This window comes from Dipodomys merriami, unplaced genomic scaffold (genome assembly GCF_024711535.1).
Source record: "Dipodomys merriami isolate MVZ:Mamm:240054 unplaced genomic scaffold, mDipMer1.0.p SCAF_574, whole genome shotgun sequence".
NCBI lineage: Eukaryota > Metazoa > Chordata > Mammalia > Rodentia > Heteromyidae > Dipodomys > Dipodomys merriami.
Genome location: NW_027206151.1, coordinates 49,309 through 71,793, shown reverse-complemented (window position 1 = coordinate 71,793; position 22,485 = coordinate 49,309). Strand labels below are relative to the sequence as shown.

The following is a 22,485-nucleotide window of genomic DNA, read 5'->3' as shown; positions in this document are numbered from 1 at the left end:
GGCTAGCACTCTACCACTTGAGCCACAGCGCTACTTCCGGCTTTTTTCCTTTTATCTTGTGTGGTGCTGGGGAATTGAACCCAGGGCCTCATGCATGCAAGGCAAGCGCTCTACCACTGAGCCAACTTCCCAGGCCCATATAAAGGCTGCTTTCTGATCAGCAATAACCTGGACGAGTCCAGGTTCAAGGAGTTGGGGTACAGAATTTGCCGGCCCCCACCCCTTTGTCCCTTCATCTCTGTGGCTGTAAGGCTTTGAACCCTAGCAGACAAACTCAGCTCTACTCAATTGGAGTCCTGGCGGGCTGGACAGGGCCAAGAGGAAAGTCCTTGTTGAACAGTGGCCTTCTGTCCCCAGAGATGGCTTCTGGGAGCAGGGTCAGCATGAAGGAGTGCCAGGGCCACTCTGGCAGAAATTCACGGTGTGACTATGAGGACTTACTTGGTGGGGAAACACCACAGAGGCTCAGAGCCTGCCCGGCTGGCTGTGGAAAGCTGGGAGAGCAGGCAGGGAGTCCCAAGAATCCAAGGCTTTTGGGTTCATATGCTCTTCTGACACTGGCTCCCCACTCTACTGTTTCCTAAAACTACAGGGCTCTTCCAGCCACAGGAGAACCTTCTGGTAGGCATGTGAACTAGCTTGGTACAGGAGAGAGGCCGAATTTGTGTGTGTGTGTGAACTTTTGTGGCATGGGATTTGAGCTCAAGGCCGAGCACTACCACTACAGCCCTATGCCCAGCCCTTTTGTACTTTCAGGTTATTTTCAGACAGGATCTTATTTCTGAGAGTGGCCTTAGCACAGTCCTCCCACCTCAGCTACTTACGTGGCCAGGGTGACAGGTACACAGTACCACACCCTCTTTCATCTCTGTTACACAAATGTGAAGGATTATGAGTCACTGTGTCTGGCAGGCTGAATTTTTTTTAGCACGTCATGGTATGAACCTGGTAAACATATATCTCAGAGACACTGCTTTAGAGGCTAATGTTGGAATCACTATAGCTTTTGTTTTTGTGCTGGTTCTGGGGCTTGACCTAAGAGCCTAGACTCAAAGCTGGTGCTCTACCACTTGAACCAAAGCTCCAGTCCTGCTTTTTAGTAGTTAATTGGAGATCAGAATCTCATAGATTTTTTTCCTTCCTGGATTGAACTGTGATCTTCAGATCTTTCTTAGCCTCCTGAATAGGATTCCAGGTGTGAGCCACCAGTGCCTGGCTAGAATCACTATTTTTTAATTTTTTTTTTTTTGGGTGTGTGTGGGGGGGTCCGGTTGTGGGGCCTGAACTCTGGGCCTGGGCGCTGTCCCTCAGCTCTTCAACTCAAGGCAAGCGCTCTAGCACTTGAGCCACAGCGCCACTTCCGGCTTTTTTCTTTTTTCTTATGTGGTGCTGAGGAATCGAACCCAGGGCTTCGTGCATGCAAGGCAAGTGCTCTACCACTGAGCCACTTTCCCAGCCCCTAATTTTATTTTTTAAAATCAGTTGTGGGGCTTGAGCTCTGGGCCTGGGTGCTGTCCTCAGCTCTTCAGTTTAAGGTGAGCATTGTACCTCTCGAGCCACAATGCCACAGCTGGTTTTCCAGTGGTTAATTGGAGATAAGAGTCTCACTGACTTTCCTGCTCAGGCTGGCTTTGAACTGCAATCCTCACATCTGACTCCTGAGAAGCTAGAATTACAGGTGTGAGACACCAGGGCCTGGATTAGAATCACCATTTTTTTGTGGGTCATGGGGCTTGAATTCTGGGCCTAGATGCTGTCCCTCAGCTCTTTGGCTGAAGGCAAACCATCTACCTCTTGAGCCACAGCACCACTTCTGTTTTTTTTTCTGGTGGTTTATTGGAGATAAGAGTCTTATGGACTTTCCTGCCTGGGCTGGCTTTACCTGCGATCCTCAGATCTCAACCTCATGAATAGTAGGATTACAGGCATGAGCCACCGGTGCCTGGCTTTAGAATCACCATTTTTAAGACATCCAAAACTTACTGGGCAAGGCCAAGCCTCTTCCTCCAGGCCCTCATGGAGCCTGCACCTCCTCTCCACGCCCAGAGGAGCCTCTGGATTTGAGAGCAAGGGGATGGGACCGGGTCATAAGACTACTTCCCAAAACATGAAAAAGCCTCTGAAATATCAGCGGCCATCTGGCAGCTCTCCTAGTCAATGGTGGAGGAAGGTATTTTTCCAGGGCTGTTCCAGGTCATATCCAAACATGCGAGGTGAGCCCTGGAAGCCAGCTTGCACAGAGCTGCATCACAGGAAGGAAGTAGACAAAAGACGACCAGGACTTTGCATGCGGAAGCTCAAATCAGCAAGCTGGACATTTCACTGCAGGACACAGGCTGCTCTGGCACCTTCTGAGAGTCCTCTGAGCACCTCAGGCCAGGGCTGCAGGAGAAGAGGAGCTGGCTCCATCACTAAGTGGACACAACACCCTCACAGGACCATTTCTGCTCAAAGACAGACCGTGGGGCGCGTCCTCAGAGTTACAATGCGCCTGTGTCAAGTGCTGGCTGAGGAGGTGAAGGTGACACCCCCGTCACTGCAGAGGCCCCCGCCCCACACGAGGGCGCCGTGGCGCCGGACAGGTGGAGCGTGCCGTCTGGGTGATCAGGAGGGCCTTGGAGCACTGTGTGTGTGACTCAGGTCCCAGGGCTGAGTTGACTGACGGGGTGGGTGGGGACTTTATTTACAACTCTATCGACAGACACACATGTATGTAGACACACTGACGCACAAGGGATGAAAGAGCACCGGGCTGGGCGAGGACCCGGGGCCACAGCGCCACCAACACTCCTCAGGTCTCCATGGTAGTTCAATGCCAAGGGCACGGTGACACGCGTATTTCCCAAGTCTCTGGTTGGGAGTTCATGTCCAAGGACGCAGCCACTCAATCTGTTCATTACTTGTCCAGCAAGTTTCTTTGCCTTCCCAGGGCCTTCCCCAGCCTCGGGGAGTCCTGACCTGGGACGCGGTGCAGGGAGGAGCCTGGGTCACACAGTGACCTTCTCAATCACACTCTCCTCCACGTGGACTTCGTCTGCCTGGACAGTGACTGAAGTGGACTGGCCACATATGTGCTGGTGGTCTTTCCAGTCCTGAAAGGAAACAAACCCATGTGACGAGGAGGGCCACGGAGGAAGCAGGACACAGGTGGGCCTGAGCAGGGCCCCAGCCCTCCCCGCCCTCCAGAGGCTCTGCCTGTGAAGGAAGCCCTCCCCACGCGGAGTCCCAGACCCAGGAGCCGACTTCCCCTCCCAGCAGGTCTCAGTTCAGACAGAGCTTGGGCCCACAGCCTTTGCACGCCACGCAGGCTCTCTTCCACTAAGCTGGAGCCCTTATCCTTCAACGAGTTTTTTCTGCTGTTGGGAATTTAAACAAAGAAATTAAGCTGGGTGGATGTGGTGGCACACAGTTGCCCTTCCTGCAACAACAGGAAGTCCAAAGTGGAAGGGCAGAGGGCAGGGACTGGGCTTGGGTAAGAAGAGAGATCATATCTCAAAAGTGACAGGTGAGCTCGGCACCAGTGGCCATGCCTATAACCCTAGCTGCTCAGGAGATCTGAGGACTGAGATGTGAAGTCATCCCAGGCAGACAAATTTGTATGAGACACATCTCCAGTTAATAAGCAAAAAGGCAGAACTAAAAGTATTACTCAAATGTGGAGTGCTAGTCATGAGCAAAAAGTGGAGTGAGAGTGTGAGGCCCCGAGTTCAAATCCCAGTACTGGGGGAAACAACCACCAAAAACTAGGCAAGCAGGAACCACGCCTGTACGTGGCGGTGTGACTGGTGTGATCTGCTCCTTGTGACGGTGTGATCTGCTCCTTGTAACGGTGTGACTGTGTGATCTGCTCCTTGTAACGGTGTGACTGTGTGATCTGCTCCTTGTAACGGTGTGACTGTGTGATCTGCTCCTTGTGAAGGTGACTGTGTGTGATCTGCTCCTTGTAACGGTGTGACTGGTGTGATCTGCTCCTTGTGAAGGTGTGACTGTGTGATCTGCTCCTTGTGAAGGTGTGACTGTGTGATCTGCTCCTTGTGAAGGTGTGACTGTGTGTGATCTGCTCCTTGTGAAGGTGTGACTGTGTGTGATCTGCTCCTTGTGAAGGTGTGACTGGTGTGATCTGCTCCTTGTGAAGGTGTGACTGGTGTGATCTGCTCCTTGTAACGGTGTGACTGTGTGTTCTGCTCCTTGTGACGGTGTGACTGGTGTGATCTGCTCCTTGTGAAGGTGTGACTGTGTGTGATCTGCTCCTTGTAACAGTGTGACTGTGTGTGATCTGCTCCTTGTGAAGGTGTGACTGTGTGATCTGCTCCTTGTGAAGGTGTGACTGTGTGATCTGCTCCTTGTGAAGGTGTGACTGGTGTGATCTGCTCCTTGTGACGGTGTGACTGTGTGTTCTGCTCCTTGTGACGGTGTGACTGGTGTGATCTGCTCCTTGTGAAGGTGTGACTGTGTGTGATCTGTTCCTTGTAACGGTGTGACTGGTGTGATCTGCTCCTTGTGAAGGTGTGACTGTGTGTGATCTGCTCCTTGTGAAGGTGTGACTGTGTGTGATCTGCTCCTTGTAACAGTGTGACTGGTGTGATCTGCTCCTTGTGAAGGTGTGACTGTGTGATCTGCTCCTTGTAACGGTGTGACTGGTGTGATCTGCTCCTTGTAACGGTGTGACTGTGTGTGATCTGCTCCTTGTGACGGTGTGACTGTGTGTGATCTGCTCCTTGTGACGGTGTGACTGTGTGATCTGCTCCTTGTGAAGGTGTGACTGGTGTGATCTGCTCCTTGTGAAGGTGTGACTGTGTGATCTGCTCCTTGTGACGGTGTAACGGTGTGTGATCTGCTCCTTGTAACGGTGTAACGGTGTGTGATCTGCTCCTTGTAACGGTGTGACTGTGTGTGATTTGCTCCTTGGAAGAGCAGAAATGGGCACACCAAGGAAACAGGTCATCTCCTAGAAAGTCACCTTCTACTGACCTCTTTTTCCATATTTCCTATAATAAACCTTTTTTTTTCTTTTTTATTGTGAAAATACCATACAGAGGGGTTACAATTACAAGAGCAAGGTAATGAGTACATTCCTTATCAAACATTGTTACCTCCTTTGTTTCCCCTTACCATTCCTTCCCATCTTCCCTCCCCCTACCCCCAATAAACCTATCATTTCTATTTCCTTGTTTTCTTAAGGAAAAAAGAAAATGAAAAAAAAAACCTGAAAAGAGACAGAACCCATACAATCTAATTGTGCATGCAGGGCTGGGAAAGTGGCTCAGTGGTACAGTGCTTGCCTGGCATGCATGAAGCCCTAGGTTTAATTCCTCAGTACCACATAAACAGAAAAAGCTGGAAGTGGCGCTGTGGCTCAAGTGGTAGAGTGCTAGCCTTGAGCAAAAGCAGCTCAGGAACAGTACCCAGGCCCTGAGTTCAAGCTCCAGGACTGATCAAATAAATCAATAAAAATCCCATTAAAAATGAGTCCATAGCTGGGCACTGGTAGCTCACGCCTGTAATCCTAGCTACTCAGGAAGATCTCAGGACTGTGGTTCAAAGTCATCCGGGCAACAAAAACTGCGAGACTCTTATCTCCAATTAACTGAAAATGCAGCTGGGGCTCCACTATAGCCTTGAGGGAGAAAGCTCAGGGACAGTGCCCAGGCCCTGAGTACACGCTCCACGATAAACCAAAAATAAATAAAATGCTGGCCCCAAAGGAGGAGGGAATCAAGAGGCCTGATTCAGGAGGGGCAGCCCAGAGGGCTGTACTTCTGTGGAATTTCAAACTGTCCATGGAGAGGGGAAAGAAAGGCTTGGCCCCAAGCCTGGAGGGAGGGGGCCTGGGGCACTCTGACCACCGCTGAGTGTCTGCCCAGCTGCTCAAGAACATGAAGGCACTGGCTACAGGCTTCCTGGCCAGCCACTTCAGACACACACAGCAGGTCCTGCAGGGCCTTGTGCTACAGCACTGGCAGTAATTCACAGGCTTTCTCTCCTCTATGCACCAAGCCCAGTATAATGAAAACTGTTAACAATTGCATCTTAAAAGACGTTACCTGAGCCAGGCACCAGTGGCTCACGCCTGTAATCCTAGCTACTCAGGAGGCTGAGATCTGAGGATCATGATTTGAAGTCAGCCTATGCAGAAAAGTCTACAAGACTCCATCTCTAAGTAACAAGCAAAATGCCAGACTAGAGGTGTGGCTTAATTGGTAGATCACTAGCTGTGAGCAAGTAAGCCTAATCAAAGTACAAGATCCAGAGTTCCAGCCCTGATACTGGCATTAAAGAGCAAAATGAAGCCAGATGCTGGTGGCTCATGTTTGTAGTCCTAGCTACTCAGGAGGCTGAGATCTAAGGATTGTGGTTCCAAGTCAGCCTGTGTAGGAAAGTCCATGAGACTCTTATCTCCAATTAACCACCAGAAAACCAGAAGTGGGGCTGTGACTCAAAGTGGTAGAGGGGTATTGAGCAATAAAGCTCAAGGACAGCATCCAGGCCCTGAGTTCAAAACCCACGAACACCACTACCACCACCAACAAAAAGCCCAGAAAAAGTAAAATGTTAAGCAGGAGTGGTAGCACACACCCAGCACTCCGGAGGTAGAGGCCAGAGCCATAATTAACACCAGCTTAGGACGCCTCGTGAGAGAGGAGGCAGGCACAGTCAGGTGCACACCCCAACAAATGCCACGTCCACAGCACAGCCACAACAGCGCTGTCCAGAACAGCCAGCAGAAAACACCCAGATGTCCACGCCGATGACAGATAGACAAGCCCTGTCCATCCACAAAGCAGTGCTATTGGCTGACCCCTCCCATTGCCTGGGGGGGCTACCACAGTGGTGGCTGCAGCTGAGGCAGCCAGTCTGGCCTGCAGAGTGAGACGCTGCCACAAAAACACCGAGTGAAGCCAGTGACTGATGGCTGAGATCCAAGGACTGCAGTTCAAAGCCAGCTCCAGCAGGAAAGTCCCTGGAACTCTGATCTCCAATTAAAAACAGAAAAAGCCAGAAGTAGAGCTGTGGCTCAAGTGGTAGAGTGCTAACCTTGAACAAAAGGAATGCAGGACAGTGCCCAGACCCAGAGTTCAAGTCCCAGGACCAGCAACAAAAGTAACAAATAGGCTGAGGAAGTGGCTCACTAGTGGAGCTCTTGCTCAGCACAGGCAAGGGGAAAGATCTAAACTGAATTGTGATTTGCACAACTCTGTAGGCTTACCAAAACCACTGAATTATACCTTTAAAATGGGTGATCTGGTTTTTTTGGTTGTGGGGTTTGAATTCGGGGCCTGGGCGCTGTCCCTGTGCTCTTTAGCTCAAGGCTAGCGCTCTGCCACTTGAGCCACAGCACCACTTCTGGCTTTATGGTGGTTCATTGGAGATAAGAGTCTCATGGACTTTCCTGCCCAGGCTGTCTTTGAAGCATGATCCTCAGATCTCAGCCTCTTGAGTAGCTAGATTACAGGTGTGAGCCATGGGTGCCTGATTTCTGGTTTTGCTGTTGTTGGGGCTTGAACTCAGGGCCTGGGCGCTGTTCCTGAACTTTTTCACTCAAGGTGAGTGCTCTACCACTGATTCACATTCCCTCTTCTGATTTTCTAGTGGTTTATTGGAGATAAGAGTCTCACAGGCTTTTCTGCCTGGGCTGGCTCTGAACCGCAATCCTCAGATCTCAGCCTCCTGAGTAGCTAGGATTACAGGCGTGAGCCACCAGCACCTAGCAAAATGGGCAATCTTATGGTATGTCAATTCGACTCACACACACACACACACACAGACAGACAGTTCAAATGGGGTTTGAAGAAAATAAGCCTGGTGCAAGATAGAATCGAAAATCATGACAGTCCTCTGTCCTGGGAGAAGGCTACCTGTCCCTTTCCAGGTGTCCCAGCCGGTGCAGACTACCCTCAGCAGCTCTGGCTTACTGCAGCCGGATGCCGTCGCCTGGAAATGTGGCCTTGTACTCCTGGGACAACTGAGGGGAGGCGTAGCTGTGACCTCAGCTGGCCTACACGCCTTCCTGGAGAAGCTCAGGGGCCACTTCTGGCTCTGCTTCCAGAATCTTTTGAGCCTGAGCAGAGGTGGGGCTGCGGACGAAGGGGGCTCGTCCTTGCTCTGCTGGAGAGGAGGACCTGGGACACAGCTTCTGTGCCTACTGAGGACCCTGGCAGGAAGGCGGTGTCACGGGGGGTGAGGGAGGCCCCCGAGGTGTGCTGGGCACACATCCACCCTGACCACCCTCCGTGCTGTCTTCCCTCCTGTGCACCCGTCGGGACCGAGGCCCGCAGCCCGGCTTAGCTGTGTCCCTGTCCCTGGAGCCACAGTGTCCTTTCACCAGCTCACCCAGGCCCAAAGCAGAGAACAATGCCCCGTCCCAAGCGACCGCCCCGCAGCACCCCACCCACAGCTCCGCTGGGCAGAGCGCAGGTCAGTTCCCCATCTGCCTTCCAGGTTACGGAGCCTAGAGCCCCGAGACATCTGCACCTCTGCCCAGGGCCGGGCTAGTGCTGGCCAGAGGAGCCGCTGCCAAGCCCGGGGCCAGCGCCACTGCACCTCCCTCCAGCTCAGGAAGCCATGTTCAAACCAGACGAAAAGGAACATGCCATCTTCAAAGCAGGGCTTTGTTAGGGGAGCATCCACAAAGAGCAGGGGCATGCTGTGATTGTGCAGTGAGCAGACAGACAGACTGCAAGCTTCCAAGCTCCAGGAGTGTCCACTTGGCCAGCACTGCCCTCAACACTGCTAAAATGCAGCACAACAAGATCGCCTGCTCTCCATCTGACAGGCCGCACGGTCCGTGTCATGGCACCGGCAGCAGGCGGCGACGGGATGCCGTGGGAGGGGCAGAGCAGCGTACGGGCTGAGGCCTGAGGAAGCTGCCCCAGGACACTTCCTAGCAGAGCAGGGCTGGCTAGTAGGACACTAGCTAACCTCACTGAGACTGCCACCCGCCCCAAAGCCCTCTGAGGACCGGCGGGGGAGTCCAGGGATGTGACATACCTACCACACCGCTCTTTAGTTTCCTTAAAACCCACAGCCAGAGGAGGACAACAGAAGCGGCGGCATCCATCACACAGCCGCTACAGGGCCCGCCAGGCTCAGAGCGGAACCGCCAACGTCAGGGTCTCGCCCAGGAGTGACCCTGCACCGCGAGGGCACGACTTCTGACCTCGGCAGAGCCAGTGGCAGCCCAAGAGGCCAGGGCCTTCAGCAGAGAGCCGGCCTCTCCAGCCCTCCCTGCGGCCTGGGCCGGCTCGGAGGCGGCGGGCGGGGCTTACCTTGCGCTGGCAGAAGGTGGAGCAGTAGTTGACCTTGTGACAACCGGTGCACTCACTCGTGGCTCCCCGGCCACAGTTCACACAGGACTGCTGCAAGGACAGAGAGGTGTCAGTGCCACCGCGCGGGCAGCGCGGGCTGGGCTCCGCCGCGCCCCCCCCCCCGTCGCTCCCCTGGAAGATCAGGCCTTAGCACTCCACACCTTGTGATCACCGGGGACCACGGCAGGCACACCTGAGCTCGGGTGCAGCAGGACACCCCGAGTTCCCAGCGCCCCCACGGCGCCCCCCACCGCTTCCCTGGGCCTCTTCACAAAGCCTGGCAGGACAGGGCTTTCTTCAGCAGCATGCGGGGGGTTTCTGTTCATACTGCAGCTTGTCCATGACTAACTGTTGCAAAACAACGGACGGTGGCCTTTGACAATACTTTGTCAATGGGAAATGTTAACCAACATTTCCCAATGTGGAGAGAACCACTAGATAAGACCCAGTGCAAGCCAGGGTCACGTGGACTGCAGGAAGGGCCAGTGCCGGTGGGCAGGGGCAGTAGCCTGCCGTGATCCGCACACAGGTAAACCAGATGCCCACTTTCACAACGCCAATTAAACCAACTCTATAGCTGTCTTTCATATTCACAATACACAGCAACTACTTATCAGGTACTGATTTTCACACATGCAAGGGCATCATTCCCAGTGAAGGTTGCATTTGGCTTGAAAGCCGGGCGCCGGCGGCTCACGCCTGTGATCCTAGCTACTCAAGAAGCTGAGATCTGAGGATTGCGGTTCAAAGCCAGCCTGGGCAGAAAAGCCCATGTGAGACTCTTATCTCCAATTAACCACTCAAAAACCAGAAGTGGCGCTGTGGCTCAAATGGTAGAATGCTGGCCTTGAGTATAAAGAGGCTCAGGGACAGCACCAAGGCCCCACAACTGACAAAAAAGTGTGAACTTCAGGTAGACACTGATGGTTCACACCTGTAAAATACTGTTAAAAAAAAAATCTGTAAACTAGTGGGAAACTTTCTCCCAAAGGAGAAAGGTCTCAGACTCCGTTCACACCCTCACAGGGGCAGGTAACCTACCACACAGCTCCTCACAGCTGGACCCAGGGGGACCCAGCCCAGGTCGGCTCACATGCCAGGGCAGGGTCCAGCCCCTCAGGGCTGAAGGCCATGGCTGGCCTTGGAATGAGGCCACACTTTATGTGGAGGTCAGGCCTGGGGTGGAGGGGGGGAACGGGGGGTGTGTGAGGGGGGGCTTTGGAGTCGGGCCCTGGGGAGGGCGGGGCCGGGGCCAGGCCCTGGGGAGGGGGCTGGCTTTGGGGCGGGGCAGGAAACAGGTGTGGATGGGAGACTCAGAGGGGCTCAGGAACAGGACACCAGCTCACAATCCACGTTCTCAGCTTGGTAAGCTATCTGCTAGAAACGAGTGACAGCTGTAATGGGGGGGGTGCTGGGGAGGAATGCTTATCAGAACCCTAAATCACTGCTAGCTCCCTGTCCGGGAGGGCCCCTCAGAAAGTAGGCCCACAGAGCGAGAGCCGCCTGTTCCAGAGAAGACGCTGGCTGACATCAACCCTGACCCAGCGGGGGAGGTCCCAGGCCGCCGGGATGCCACCAAGGCCAGGGGAATGCGAGGAGCCGCAGTGAGACGGGGCCCTGGCCTCCACGCGAAGCCCTGCGCCGTGAGGAACGGGCAGACGGCGCGTCGGCTCCCTGTGCAAGCTGGGAGTGCCGGTGCCACCTCACACCGGGCTGTGCACGCGCCTGCGACCTCTGCCACTTGCGTGGGACCCTGAAGCCCTAAGGAAAGACTTTAAAGCAAACTTGCACTATCACAACGCAGGCGCACATCCCGGATACGCGCCATGTTCCCGGGTGACCCGCACCCGCAGGCCCCGTCTGAACTTTCTAGAAGCCTACAGAATCTCACGGGCCAGTCAGTGGCTGTCGGTCAGAACAACCCTCGGAGGCCACGCGGCCCGAGCACTGAGCAGTTCAGAAGCGGCCCGTAGTCCTGGGAAGCAGCCAGCCGCACAGGGGAGCGGCCAGCCGCCACTGCCCGCGACAAGACAGGCCGCTGTCCACCTGCACAGCACCTGCGGCGACTCCAACACCAATCCAGCGTGGCAGGAGCACGGAGCACACGTGCAGGAGCACGGGCGGCCGGGCTCCACATTCCCCTCTGGGCACTGCTGGTTTGGAAACCAAACAAATTCAACATTATGGGCAATGGAGCAAACTTCCCAAAAGGAGCCAACCAAGAACGGAATGAAGAACTCCAAACGCCTAGTGAGCCTGAGCTGCCACACAGGGGCTCAGTGCCTTGGCTCTGACAACCAGCTATGGCTCCACCGTTGCTCTTGGCCTCTGGACGTCGACTTTACGTGGCTTGATCAAGGGGCTCGGAGGAGCAGTCGGCCCGGGGAGTGCGCCTCCCCCCACTTCTTCCAGAACAGCCACACGACAACCTGTATCTGCTTCTGGCCCAGTTCCTGCTCAGAACCGCTCAGGCGCCTGTGCTCCCGCAACTCGGTGTCCAGACATCCACTCCCCGGGCCTTGCCTCTCCCTGAGTGACGCGCCAGGAATAAGGGGTGGAGACCTTCAGGAGGCAAGCAACCCCAGACGCCACGGGCAGCACCCCTTACCAAATCCACCTTGAGCATGTGGAGGGCTCAGCTTCTGTCTGCACAGCCTTGCTGGGAGCAGCCGAAGGCCAAGCGGGGAGGTGGCAGCCTGGGCTTAGCCTAGACCAGCTTCTGCACCTCTCTAGCTGTGAAGCCGAGGTCTTAAACCCAAGTTCCAGTCTCCTGGTCTCTCAAAAGTACATAGGGGCCAGATGTGGTAGCAATTGCCTGTAAACCTAGCTACTTAGGAGACAGAGATTGGGAGGATCGTGGTTTGAGGCTAGCCAAGGCAAAGTTTGAGATTCCAGCATAATCAGTTATGGTGGCACATGCCAGTCATCCCATGTGTGGTAGTAACAGGATTGAAGTCCAGAACAGCCTAGGCAAGAACACTAGACCCTATTAAAAAAATAAGGCAAAAAAACCAACCCCACAAATGGAGGCATGGCTTAAGTGGTAGAGCACCTGCCTAGCAAGCACGAGGCCTTGAATTTAAACCTCAATACTGTCTTTCCCTGTCTCCCCTACACACCCCAAAAACACTCATAGAAAATTCTATCATGGTGGCCACACCTGTGACTCCAGCACTCAGGAGGCTAAAGTATGAGGACTGTGAGTTCCAGGCCACTCTGGGCTACATAAGACTAAGAAATCCCAGGGGGCTGGGAAGGTGACTCAGTGGTAGAGCGCCTGCCTCGCATGCATGAGGCCCTGGGTTCGATTCCTCAGCATCACATAAGCAGAAAAAGCCGAAAGTGGCGCTGTGGCTCAAGTGGTAGAACACTAACCTTGAGCTGAAGAGCTGACGGACAGCGCCCAGGCCCAGAGTTCAGGCCCCATGACCGACAAAAACAAAAACAAAACAAAAAAAAAGAAAGAAAGAAAGAAAAAAAAAAAGAAAACCAAGGGAGTAGGAATGTGGCTCAAGTTGTGGGCAAAAGCAGCTCAGGGACAGAGCCCAGGCCCTGAGTTCAAACCCCAGGCCTGGAAAAAAAAAAAAGCGAAAAGAAAACCCAATATGCCAGGTATGTGTGCATACCTGTGAACATGTGCATGCCTGTGTGCATGTGTGTGAGCTAAGCACACTTCACCGAGGGGAAGGGCATGTGAAGTGGACCAAGAACACACGCAGTGCCAGAGGCTACTGGGCCCAGAGGGACCCAGCCCCATGGTGGCCATGGAGCACAGCCAGAGCCACAGCTGGGCCCCCCTGGGCACTGTGACCACGCACCCGGGGCCTCACCAGGCCGTCTGCCAAGCAACCTCCAGTGCTGGACAGACGGGGCACGGGGAAGGCCAGCTTTCAAGGTCGCGGTCCCCTGACCCCCAGGAGGTCGCGGTCCCCTGGCCCCCAGGGTCGCGGTCCCCTGGCCCCCAGGGTCGCGGTCCCCTGGCCCCAGGTCTGTGCTGCCAGTGACCCTCACCACCCACATCTGTTTGCTGAGGGAAGCATCAGGAGGCCAGCTGTCCACAGCAGCACACATGCGGCAGGAGGCAGTGTTCTCGGGGAACACGCAGGGGGCTCCCCATCTTTACCAGCCTTGCATCCTGGCCCTGCTCTGGAATCCCACAGGCCTGGAGCACCAGCCTCACAACGTCTGACAAGAACACGCATGTGCTCCGTGAGGTCTGGGGCTCAAACAGGGCCGAAGCTCCTGAAGGGGAAACCCCAAGCCCACACCACTTCCCTGAAGGCAGGACAGCCTCCGTCTCAGGGCCTCTGGCTGTGAAGCCACGGGAGAGATTCTCCCGGCTGCTATTACTTGGCTCCCTGGTGTGGGAGGAAACTCACATGAAGTTACGGCCTGTGTAGAACTTCCTTGTTCCTGGCTCAATGCCTACCCGACCTGTCCTTCCTCCCACCACACCGCTGATATGGACAGCTCCCTTGGAGCCTCAGGGTCCTCTGTGCCGCTGTACTTCGGGCCTGGGTCTCAAGGACGGTTCCCGAGCACAGGCTCCGGCTTCTGTGCTCTGGGAGAGGCTTCTTCAGGGAAGGGCAGTCAAGCCAAGCCCCTGCGGCCACTCCGCTGGCTTTCTGCTGGACACTGCACCCTGACATCCAAACACATCTGCCGTTCTGCCCTGCTTATCTCTGCAGAACTAATTATACACAATGCAAAATTTCCATGATTAAAGTCAGTAAAAATCCCCTTGGTAAGCTTCAGTTGAGCTCAATACAGTGCTTTAAAAAAAGATGTATTCTATGGCATATATACCAATAGGGAGAGCAGTAGGGGCCAGAGAGCAGAGGGGTTGGCAAATATGCCATTCAACTTGATTTCTTTCTTTTTTCTTTTGGGTCGGTCGTGGGGCTTGAACTCTGGGCCTGGGCGCTGTCCCTCAGCTCTTCAGCTCAAGCAGCACTCTACCACTTGAGACACAGCACCATTTCCTACTTTTTCTCAATCGTTTATTGAAGATTAGTCTCACAGACTTTCCTGCCTGCTCTGGCTTCAGCCTCCTGAGTAGCTAGGATTACAGGCGTGAGCCACTGGTGCCCAGATCCCCAGCTGCTTTTTTTTATTTTTTATTTTTTTGGTCGGACGTGGGGCCTGAACTCTGAGCTTGAGTGCTGTCCCTCAGCTCTTCGGCTCAAGACTAACGCTCTACCACGGGAGCCACAGCGCCACTTCCAGCTTTTTCTGCTTACGTGGTGCTGAGGAATCAAACTCAGGGCCTCATGCATGCAAGGCAAGCACTGTACCACTGAGCCACCTTCCCAGCCCCCCAGCTGTACTTTTAATACCAGTTAATCTTTGAACATCAGTGTCACAGCAGACCCTTCAAGAGACTAAGACAGACTTGTCACTTTCACAAGCACAAAGGCCACTGGGCTGTGTCCTCCACGGCGCCCTTCCTCCCACTGCTCACTCCCACAGACACAGCGCAGTGCACTAGGAAGGGTCTGAGCCCAACCTGTCCTCCTATCTTCCTGGGGCCCTGTCCTGAAGATCCCGCAGGGCCGGCTGGCTCTCAAAGGGTTTGAGCCCTAACTCAGAGCCACCATATTACTGGAGCCAGTGACAGAGCTGCTGTCCTCCATATTACTAGAGCCAGTGACAGAGCTCCTGCCCTCCATATTGCTAGACTCAGTGACAGAGCTGCTGTCCTCCATATTACTAGAATCAGTGACAGAGCTCCTGTCCAGCAGCTGTGGTCACCACACTGCTTCAACCATCAGGGGAACTGCCCACAGCCATCGTCATCCTCTTGACTGAAACACCGGGTATAGCGTGGCTGTACTAGCGGCAGGTAGCAGCTGGACCCCGAGCCTTCCCATGAGGCCCTCTGAAAGTAGGCCAAAAGACTGAAGTACTGGGCAAGCTTCCCAGCACCTGCTCCCTAGCTGGCAGGGCTTGGAGGTCAACAGCTGGGCTACAGGGGTCAGTGGATGCCCCATTGCACTGTATAGATCCCAAACTAGGGATGTGCCGGTCACGACCCAGACGAGAGGGCCGGACGGGTGCCCGCTCTCATAGAGCCCAACACTTCTCAGGGGATAAACAAAATCTAACAGAAATGCACCTCCACCACCCGGTAAACTACAATGCCCAATAAACAGTTATGAGACATGTAAGACACAAAAGAGTACCCACAGGAGGAGAAACAGACGCGGACATAAACAGAACCTGACATGGCCTGAATGCTGGACTAGCCAAGACTTCACTATCTTAACACTGAGATGAAAACTGCCCCGGAAGAAAGGTCTGTGAGACTCTTATCTCCAATAACCAGCAAAAGGCGGCAAGTGGAGGTGTGGCTCAAGGGGTAGAGCACTAGCCTTGTGTGAAAAAGCTAAGGGACAGCGCCCAGGTCCATTGTGTCGGGCGGGTAAAGTAACAGAGCAGTAATAGTGATTGGGACACATTGTAAACACACATGCTGTGTCACGAATGGAATCAACTAAGGAAGAGATATCCTCCCCACCCCCACGCCCACATGAGCCAATGAAAACCTTCTCTTGCCTCCGCCTCGGCCTGCAGGCTGCTTCAGTACCAGGCACAGGAACATGGGGGGTTTTTTGCCGGTCATGGGACTTGAACTCTGAGCCTGGGCTCTGTCCCTCAGCTCTTCAGCTCAAGGTGAGCGCTCTACCACTTGAGCCACTACACCGCGTCTGGTTTTCTGGTGGTTAATTGGAGATAAGGGACTCATGGACTTTCCTGCCCGGGTGGGCTTTGAACCGTGATCCTCAGATCTCAGCCCCCTGACTAGCTAGGATTACAGGCACGAGCCTCGGCGCCCGGCTTCCTCCTCTTTTTATTTCTTGTATTCTGAGACCGTTTGCTAAACCTCCCAGGATGACCTCTACACCCTGAGTTACTCCAGAGTGGCTGGGATTACAGACAGGTGCCATATATCCACACATTGTTTTTATGTGCTCTTTTGTTTTGGGCTGTGCTGGGAATCTAACCCAGGCCCTGGCCAAGCTACCAGGAGAACTCTGCACCACGAGTGATATCCACGGCCCCAGAGAAGCTTAAAGCCAACAAGCCATTAAGGAAAAAGGCAATTCCTATTAGATATTAACACAAAGGGTGCTGGCTAGGAGAGAAAGTGAGAACCTCTTCAAAGTGCTGGGTGAAAAAGTGCCAACTCAGGACCATATACCTGAAAATCAAAGGAAATAGCCCCTTCACAGGGGCCGCCCGGGCTCTCCGGGGCTGGCTTCAGCTACGGCTGGCTTCGGCTCATGCTGTCTCTCACTGTCACTGTTTTTTTTTTTTTTTCCCCCCTTGGGGTCCGGTGGTGGGGCCTGAACTCTTGGCCTGGGCGCTGTCCCTCAGCTCTTCAGCTCCAGGCTAGCGTTCTACCATTTGAGCCACAGCGCCACTTCCGGCTTTTTGCTTATGTGGTGCTGAGGAATCGAACCCAGGGCCTCATGCATGCAAGGCAAGCGCTCTACCACTGAGCCACCTTCCCAGCCCCTCACCATCACTTTTTCTTTTATTTGTTGTTTGTGGGGCTTGAACTCAGGGCCTGGGTGCTGTCAATGAGCCTCTGTGCTCAAGGCTAGCGCTCTACCGCTTGAGCCACAGCGCCACCTCCTGTCTCTCACCTTCTCATGTGACTTCTCTTTGCTGTTTTTCTTTAAGACTTCAAACAGAATTCCGGTCTGGTTCTGACAGTTTGAGTCTGCCCAGGAGGCAGAAACAATGGGTCCAGCAGGAAGATTAATGCTACGGACAGCCTTCCGTGGAAGAACTGACCAGTGCTTGGAACTATTTTGGCCTAATAGCATTACTGGACATTAAAATCCACACTGAGTCTTTCTTTTTCTTTTCTTTTTTTTTTTTTTTTGGATTGGTCATGGGCTTAAGGTGCTGTCCCTGAGCTTTTTTGCTCAATGCTAGCACTTCACCATTTTGAGCCACAGCACCTTTTCCAGTTTTCTGGTAGTTAATGGGAGATAAGATATCAGACTTTCTTGCCCTGGCTGGCTTTGAACGGTGGTCCTCAGAGCTCATGAGCCACCGGCGCCCGGCTTCCTTTTTTCTTTTTTGGTGGTGATGGTACTGGGGCTTGAACTCAGAGCCATGCACTGTGTACTCTTGCTCAGCTTTTTTGCTCACAGCTGGCATTCTACTGTAACTCCCATTCCGGCTTCTTTCTTGGGGAAGAGGGGTGTTGGTACTAGGGTTTGAACTCAGGTCCAGGGCTTTGTCCCTTAGCTTTTTCACTCAAAGTTGGACTTCTACCACTTGAGCCAAAGCTCTACTTCCAGCTTTTTGCTGCTAACTGGAGGTAAGAATCCAAAGCCTTTCTGGCCTAGGCTGCCTTCAAACGAGGTCCTCAATCTCAACCTTCTGAGTAGACAGGATTACAAGAGTGAGCCACCAGCGCCCCGCTCTATTCTGGCTTTTGCCTTCTTCTAGAGGTAAGTTTTCAACAATTTGTCTGCCTGGGCTGGCTTCAAATCATGATCCTCAGATCTCAGCCTTCTGAGTGGCTAGGATTATAGATGTGAGCCACTGGTGCCCAGCAAAATCAAGTGTATCTGGAATATTCACCAAGAAAGAGAACAGTCTTAGACACAAAACAAGTCCAGTCTCATTCATTTAAAAGCACAGCATTAATTCTTCCACTGAGGATGACTGACAGGAGGATCGCAGAGCTGTGTTTGAGGTCAGCTAGCTACACAGCCAAGACCCTGTCTCAACACAACAAACAAACAATGCATGCATTTAAATTATTACACAGCATATTATCTCCTGGAGATAAGAAAGGACAAGAAGTCTGTCAGATGGGGCTGTGCCCAAGATTGAGAACACCGGCCTAGCAAACACAAGGCCAAGTTCAAACCCCAGCACCCCGCCAAAAAATCTACAAAACCCTCTACACTTTTAAACCATCCAGGTCAAAACAAAACCTGGAGACCCACATCGCGCTGTCAGTTTATTTTCAACCAATCTCCCCAGGCAGCTCACGTGAAGAGGGACAGGAGCGCTGACTCCGTGAGGTCAGAGCTGACAGAAACCCGGAGAGCCGGCGTGGCGCGGGGACTGCTGGGAGGAGGCTCGCCGTGTCCAGTGACGCGGGTGCGAGCCTCCCTGGCCGCACGCAAAGGCTCAGGCATTTCATTCTGCATAAACTTCACCTCCACTTTTTAGAGTCCAAAGGCACACAGAAAACATCAATAAGCCATTATCTTTGGGCATCAGGGTGGAAGGAGTTTGGTTTTTTTTCTCTTTAATAAGCTTGTCTATTTCCCACAAATGTCAGCATGGGTTTTGCGCTAATCTAGAACTGCGGGGGGGAGGGGGTGCACATATGCTGGCAAAAAGCCAGGACATTGTACATGCCAGGCACGCCTTCTACCACTGAGTCACACTTACCCTGAAATTACACTTTTGAAAAAAATATTTTAAGTTTTCTCTACCATTAAAAAAAAAAAGTAGAGCTGGGAGCCGGTGGCTCTCGCCTATAATCCTAGCTATTCAGGAGGCTGAAGAGTCCGTGAGACTCTTATCTCAAATTAACCACTAGAAAAATGGAAGTGATGCTATGGTTCAAGCGGTAGAGAGCTTGTCTTAAGCTGAAGAGCTGAGGGAGAGTTCAAGCCCCACGACTGATCAAAAAAAAAAAAAAAAAAGTAGAAACCATTTTTTCCTTGAAAACCAACACATTACATATTAAAAATATTCAGATAAACTGGTGCCGGTGGCTCACGCCTGTAATCCCAGCTACTCAGGAGGCTGAGATCTGAGGATCTCGGTTCAAAGCCAGCGCAGGCAGGAAACTCCATGACACTCTTTTTTTTTTTTTGTCAGTCATGGGGCTTGAACTCTGGGCCTGGGCGCTGTCCCTCAGCTCTTCAGCTCAAGGCGAGCACTCTACCACTTGAGCTACAGCGCCACTTCCGGTTTTCTGGTGGTTTATTGGAGATAGGAGTCTCACGGTCTCTCCTGCCCGGGCTGGCTTTGAACCGTGATCCTCAGATCTCAGCCTCCTGAGTAGCTAGGATTACAGGCATGAGCCACTAGCGCCCGGCTCCATGACACTCTTATCTCCAATAAACCACTAGAAAACTGGAAGTGGCGCTGTGGCTCAAGCAGTAAACTTGCCTAGAGCTGAAGAGCTGAGGGACAGCGCCCAGGCCCAGAGTTCAAGCCCAATGACCGACCAAAAAAAATAAAATAAAAACAAAAACATTCAGAGTCCTGCACCAATAGCTCATGTCTATAATCCCACTTATTCAAAAGGCTGAGATCTGAGGATCATGGTTTATCAAAAGCCCAGGCAGAAAAGTTCATTCACAAGACTGTTTTTTTTTTTTTTGGCCAGTCCTGGCTTGAACTCAGGGCCTGGGTGCTGTCCTTGAGCTTCTTTTGCTCAAGGCTAGCGTTCAACCACCTGAACCACAGCATCGCTTCTGGCATTTTCTGTGTATGTGGTAGTGAGGCACTGACCCAGGGCGTCGTGCAGGCCGGGCAAGCGCTCGCCCACGGCACCTTCCCAGCAGCCCTGAGCTTTGAACTCACGGCTCTGCTTCACGGGTTCTCAAGCTTCCACCCGAGGCACCAGCCTCCCCCGTTCTCCATGGTAACCTCACCCCTCCCCAGTGGGCTCACATCAGAGTGGCTTCTTCCCCGGTGCACTGAGCCTGGCGATCTTTGCCCTCTATCCTGTACTTAGGTTTTTACCCTCAGTCTAAAACCTTGGACAAAAGGAAGCCAAAGAAGACCGGGGTACAGCTCCGACACAGAAAACCTGCCTGACAATCTGAGGGCGCTGGGGAAATCCTGTTGGTCACGATGTGTGTGACCTTCTGCCCGGGGTGGCGGAGGCTGACTGGACAGAAAGCTCTTGGCACCCGCCCGCCAGTGCCTGCGTGTGTCCTTGAACTTAAACTTCTTATTCTACTACATAAAGATAACCTGGAAGTATGAATCCTGTGAGCAGTGCGTGTTCAAAGGGAGTGGCTCGGGTGAAAAAAGCCAACGACAAACGGCCTTTACTTTTGCAGCAAGCCAACTTCTTCACAAACACAGGACATTTTAGAAACAGTCCACCCAAGCCCCGTCAGGAGGGCCTCGACTGTGGTGATTTTCCAGGGTTTCGGTCTCGGGGGCAGCAGAGCAGTGAGCCTCGTTGGCCGACGTGGGAACCACCGGCCGGCCCAGGGCTCCTGGGGGACAGGGGACACGGCCACACATCGGAGCTCGCGTTACCTCTTTCCGCTCGGCATCGGCCTGCATTCTGGCCTGGGTCGCGGCGGCCTCACGGCAGGAGCTGGCCTGCTTGGCCTGTTCAAACACTGTCTTCAGCTGCTGTGCAGTGCTGAGCAGAGAGTTGACCATCTCTTCCAGGTACAACCAGCTGCGCGGTTCTGACATCTCCAGCCCATTGACCACCGTGGGGGAGACAGCTTTGGTGGGGGTGGAAGGCGGCACTGCCAGGGCAGGCAGGGGTGTCAGGACTGGAACGTGTAGAACGGGGGTAAACCAAGACATTAGCAACTCCCAAGCTTCCGGACAGCCTGCACCAAGCACGCTCACATGTGGGAACAGCGGGTGTCCTGTCCCCCCTGCACCTTCTCAGCGCTGCCAGCAGCAAGCCCCAGACAGGCCCACGGCCGACACAGGGCCAAGAACCCCGTGTGCACAGACACCTACCTGGGGCAGGGCGACAAACAAGCACTAACCCGAGGCTGCTTCCTTACACGTCCAAGGAAGGAAAACCTTTCATGTTTTGTTTCCTACTTTTGGCTTCTTTTTTAAAGACAGAAGGGTCTCCCTTTACAGCCCCGACTGGCCCTGAACTCCCAGTCCTCCGGGGATTACAGGTGCGCACGCTCGGCAGAGCGCCCAGCGGCAGCTCCGGCTCCCGCAGTGAAGCAGGAAGCCCTGGTGCACAGGGGTGGGTGTGAGCTCCCCGCGGGCGGGCGTGAGCGGGCCTCCAGAGCTCCCCGCGGGCGGGCAGGCGATGCACACCGCTCACCCAGGGGCAGGCCACCCTCACCAGGCACAGGCAAGTGCCTGGCGTCACAGCCCGGGTGAGGACCACTCTAGACAAGGGCTCTGGGCAGCCTCCACAGCAGTGTCTGGGGGCAGGAAGGCGCACACGGTGGGCTGAGCTCAGAAAGCAAGCGCAGCCCTGACACTGGCCACCTCCTGTCACAGGCCACAGCAGCTGATGCTCATTTCCTGAGTCTTCCATGATCCTTGGTTTTCAAGAAAAGCACAGTAGAGCAAGATGAAGAGTATCTGCAATTTACTATCAAATAGCTCAAGGGAGAGAGTTCCTTACACATCGTTGATCTTTTGTTGTACATCTGAGATCATTTCTACAAAGAAGTTCTTAAGCTGGGCACTGGTGGCTCACACCTGCAATCTTGGTTACTCAGGAATCTGAGATCTGAAGATCACAGTCCAAAGCCAGCCCGGGCAGGAAAGTCTATGAGACTCTTATCTCTAATTAACTCTAAAAATCCAGAAGTGGGGCTGTGACTCAAGTAGTAGAACACAAAAGCTCAGAGAAAAAGTCTATGCTCTGAGTTCAAGCCCCAAGACTGGTGCACGCACACACTTGCACACACACACACACACACACACACACACACACACAGAGATACTTGGATGTTAACAAAATTTCTGGAGGTGGGGTTCCCTCCTGAGTTCATGATGAGCAGCGGACAAGCCCTGTCCCACACGGCCCACGGCAGACATGGAAAATGAGAGGATGGGGGATCTGGACCAAGGTGCAGCCTGTGTGAGCCAGAAGGACAGAAGTTTGGTCAAGGTGGGAGGGACTTTTAAAAACTTACTGCAAGCCGGGTTCTGGAGGCTGGCGCCTGTCATCCTAGGGACGCAGGTGGATGAGATTCAAAGATCACGGTTCAAAGCCCAGTAAAGGAAAGGCCGTGAGGCTTCCCTCTCCAATTAATCATCCAAAACTCAGAAAAGGAGCTGTGGCTCAAATGGTAGAATGATAGCCTTCAGTAAAAAAGCTTGGGGATGGGCTGGGAAGGTGGCTCAGTGGTAGAGCGCTTGCCTTGCATGCCTGAGGCCCTGGGTTCGATTCCTCAGCACCACATAAGCAAAAAGAAAAAAGCCGGAAGTGGCGCTGTGGCTCAAGTGGTAGAGCGCT

At 53.6% G+C, this 22,485-nt stretch overlaps 1 protein-coding gene across 2 annotated transcripts in view; it reads right to left on the bottom strand.

Moving 5' to 3' along the window:
- Positions 1-2,659: 2,659 nt before the first annotated feature.
- Positions 2,660-22,485, bottom strand: part of LOC138812995 (deformed epidermal autoregulatory factor 1 homolog) — a 35,586-nt gene continuing 15,760 nt past the window's right edge. Inside the window, exons 10-12 of one of the 2 annotated variants that reach the window (XM_070001235.1) lie at positions 20,568-20,788; positions 9,267-9,356; positions 2,660-3,092 (exon numbers count right to left, since the gene is read on the bottom strand). In XM_070001235.1, coding sequence (XP_069857336.1) covers positions 2,988-3,092; positions 9,267-9,356; positions 20,568-20,788 — 416 coding nt within the window. In that variant the 3' untranslated portion in view covers positions 2,660-2,987. Of the gene's footprint in view, positions 3,093-9,266; positions 9,357-20,567; positions 20,816-22,485 lie in introns of both variants that reach the window. The other variant, XM_070001234.1, reaches the window with a different exon arrangement.